The sequence below is a fragment of the Engraulis encrasicolus genome, chromosome 21 (genome assembly GCF_034702125.1).
Source record: "Engraulis encrasicolus isolate BLACKSEA-1 chromosome 21, IST_EnEncr_1.0, whole genome shotgun sequence".
NCBI lineage: Eukaryota > Metazoa > Chordata > Actinopteri > Clupeiformes > Engraulidae > Engraulis > Engraulis encrasicolus.
The window spans coordinates 32,674,095-32,677,575 of record NC_085877.1 but is presented as its reverse complement, the minus strand read 5'-3'; the positions used below and the strand labels follow the sequence as shown (position 1 = coordinate 32,677,575).

Genomic DNA, 3,481 nt, shown 5'->3' with positions numbered 1-3,481 from the left:
AAGGCGGTGTTCAGTCTGGTGGTGATCTTCGCTCTGTGCTGGTTCCCCCTGCACCTCAGCCGCATGCTGAAGAAACTCAACTACAGCCCCACGGACACACACCGCTGTGACCTACTCAAGTACGAGACCACACACACACACACACACACACACACACACACACACACACACACACACACACACACACACTGAACTACAGCCCCTCGGACACACACCGCTGTGACCTACTCAAGTATGAGACCACACACACACACAGACACACACACACACACACACACACACACACACATACACACACACACACACACACTGTGTTTTCCCGTCTTTCTCATGGATATCCGTGATGCAAAAATGAGGCATCTCTGATTGGGTCCCTCCGCCAGCTCTGTGTGTATACGAGAGTAGCAACCAGCTGATAGCTATAGCAGAGAATTGTATATGAGAGCGAGATAAATCAGGTGGGTTCTTTTCCGGTATCCACTTTACGTCGGGTGAACGCCCCCTTAGGAGACCTTAGATTAGGAGACCTTCGGAGTCTTGAGGTTGAGAATAAATGGAGTCCCCTTAGCGCTGTAGATGGCGGTACCGCACGTCTTGTGCAAACACCACAAAAAGAGAAGAAGAAGAAGGGACAACGCCCCCTTAGGAGACTGAATTTTGAGCACACTCGTTTACATTGGATGGGCGGGTTTTAACATAACTTACTCTACTATGGCATTCTTTGTCTATAGGGTAATGGAGGTTTTGTGCCACCATCCACCACTTGTTTGGAAAACCTGTGAAAGAAAATGTACTCAACATGATTTTAGAAAAAGAGCCGTACATCTATGGACGGGCATAAACCCAAGTAGGTTAAGCCTTTTCAAAGTAACGTAAAGTGTACAGACTCTTCTGTATTGTTTCTGTGAATGCGAAACAAAGTCATAGGAAGTGGCACACCACTTGCAGGCACAGCATGTAGGCCTACATATACTAGGGGGGTGACCCTCTGTATTACAAAAGGATCAAGGAAAACTATTTTTCAATGGAAGTAGATCGTTAATAGTCATTTGTTGTTGTTGTTTCCCTGGTGATTTCAGCTTCCTCCTGGTGCTGGACTATCTAAGTGTGAACCTGGCCACAGTCAACTCCTGTATCAATCCCATCATCCTCTACTTCGTCAGCAAGAAATTCAAAAACTGCTTCAGGGTAGGTACCTAAGGCCTACGCACACATGCACAACATACCTGTCGTCTATATTGTATATGATTCATTATGACCTCATGTACGTTTTTCTGTCTCCCGTGTGTGTGTGTGTGTGTGTGTGTGTGTGTGTGTGTGTGTGTGTGTGTGTGTGTGTGTGTGTGTGTGTGTGTGTGTGTGTGTGTGTGTGTGTGTGTGTGTGTGTGTGTGTGTGTGTGTGTGCGTGCCTCTGGTTTCCTGTCTTAGTCTTGTCTCTGCTGTTGGTGCTTACCCAGTAGGACCCATGTGGACTCCAATCCTCAGACACGCAAGGCCTTCCTACCCTGAGAACGCCTCTACTTCACTGGATGCAGTGTGTGTGTATGTGTGTGTGTATGCGTGTGTGTGTGTGTGTGTGTGTGTGTGTGTGTGTGTGTGTGTGTGTGTGTGTGTGTGTGTGTGTGTGTGTGTGTAGGTTAGTATTTGGGTGTATAAATACACAAGGCCTTCCTACCCTGAAAATGCCTCTACTTCACTGGATGCAGTGTGTGTGTGTGTGTGTGTGTGTGTGTGTGTGTGTGTGTGTGTGTGTGTGTGTGTGTGTGTGTGTGTGTGTGTGTGTGTGTGTGTGTGTGTGTGTGTGTGTGTGTGTGTGTGACACGTGTTAATGTGTTGGTATATAGGGGTACTGATACACACAATCCAGTCCCACCCGGACTGTTTTGTATACGTCACTGGATGCAGCGGTGTGTGTGTGTGTGTGTGTGTGTGTGTGTGTGTGTGTGTGTGTGTGTGTGTGTGTGTGTGTGTGTGTGTGTGTGTGTGTGTGTGTGTGTGTGTGTGTGTGTGGGGGGGGGGGGGGGTTAGGGGGTTCAACTAAAATAATAAATGCTCATTTTAACATTTCTTTAATATAAAATGTATAAGAAATTAAAGCTTAAAATAACTAAAACCTAAAATTGGCCTCAGGGTGGTCTTTTTGGGATGTTGTTCAGTGTGTGTGTGTGTGTGTGTGTGTGTGTGTGTGTGTGTGTGTGTGTGTGTGTGTGTGTGTGTGTGTGTGTGTGTGTGTGTGTGTGTGTGTGTGTGTGGTGTGTCAGATGTCAGAGATGAACAACACTTCTCCACAGTAGGAGCAGTAAGATCTGCGTAACAACCGCGACATGCGCACGTCTTTGATTGGAACGACATTTTTACGACATGAAGAACTCTGGGAAAGCTGAAGATAGTCTACACATGATGCCTAATTACCCTAACTGGGGAATATCAACTACAAAAACGTACATGTGTGCACACATGCACACACACACACAGTCTCTCTCCCTCTCCCTGTCTTTGTGTGTATGTGTGTGTGTGTGAGAGAGAGATAGAGAGAGAGAGAGAGAGAGAGAGAGAGAGAGAGAGAGAGAGAGAGAGAGAGAGAGAGAGAGAGAGAGAGAGAGAGAAAGAAAGAAAGAAAGAAAGAAAGAAAGAAAGACAAAGAGAGAGAGAGAGAGACCACTGACTGCAGGGGAAAATGCAGTAAAACAACTTACACGCCGTTAAAGCTCTGAAGTGGCTCCAGTGGTTTCATATCACGGATATGAATCTTGTTCAGGCAAAGGAACCTTCAAACCACATTGGTTCGTGTGTGTACGAGTTTATTAGTCTGTGTGAGGGAGCAGTTTCATTAACTTCAAATGCAGCGACTTAATGGGATAATTGGTAATTGTTTGTGTGTATGTGTGTGTGTTTGTGAAAGAGAGAGAGAGAGAGAGAGAGAGAGAGAGAGAGAGAGAGAGAGAGAGAGAGAGAGAGAGAGAGAGAGAGAGAGAGAGTGAGAGAGAGAGTAAATGAAAGGAAAAAACGTTTTATTAACTTCAAATGCTCTGACTTAATGGGATTGACTGTGCATGCCTCACATGTGTGTGTGTGTGTGTGTGTGTGTGTGTGTGTGTGTGTGTGTGTGTGTGTGTGTGTGTGTGTGTGTGTGTGTGTGTGTGTGTGTGTGTGTGTGTGTGTGTGTGTGTGTGTGTGTGTGTGTGTGTGTGTGTGTGTGTCTGTGTGTGTGTTTCTGTGTCTGTGTGTGTGTTACATGTATGTGAGCGAGTGAGGCAAGTCAAGTTGGTGTATTGATGTATCTCTTTATTGCTCAGAAAATACGCTCATACAAAACACTTCAGATCTTAGCACACACACTCTGACCAAACAACGATGAGGCACCCAAGAACACACACGCACGCACGCACGCACGCACGCGCACACACACACACACACACACACACACACACACACACACACACACACACACACACACACACACACACAGCGTACTGCATTT

At 46.2% G+C, this 3,481-nt stretch overlaps 1 protein-coding gene across 1 annotated transcript in view; it reads left to right on the top strand.

Annotated features, from left to right (window-relative positions):
• The window catches only part of LOC134437378 (endothelin-1 receptor-like), an 8,430-nt gene extending 6,851 nt beyond the window's left edge, over positions 1–1,579 (top strand). The window contains exons 6-8 of the mRNA XM_063186871.1: positions 1–119; positions 1,080–1,188; positions 1,429–1,579. The exon at positions 1–119 is cut by the window's left edge and continues 15 nt beyond it. Of these exons, the coding sequence (XP_063042941.1) occupies positions 1–119; positions 1,080–1,188; positions 1,429–1,509 (309 nt within the window). The 3' untranslated portion in view covers positions 1,510–1,579. The remainder of the gene's footprint in view (positions 120–1,079; positions 1,189–1,428) is intronic.
• Positions 1,580–3,481: the final 1,902 nt, after the last annotated feature.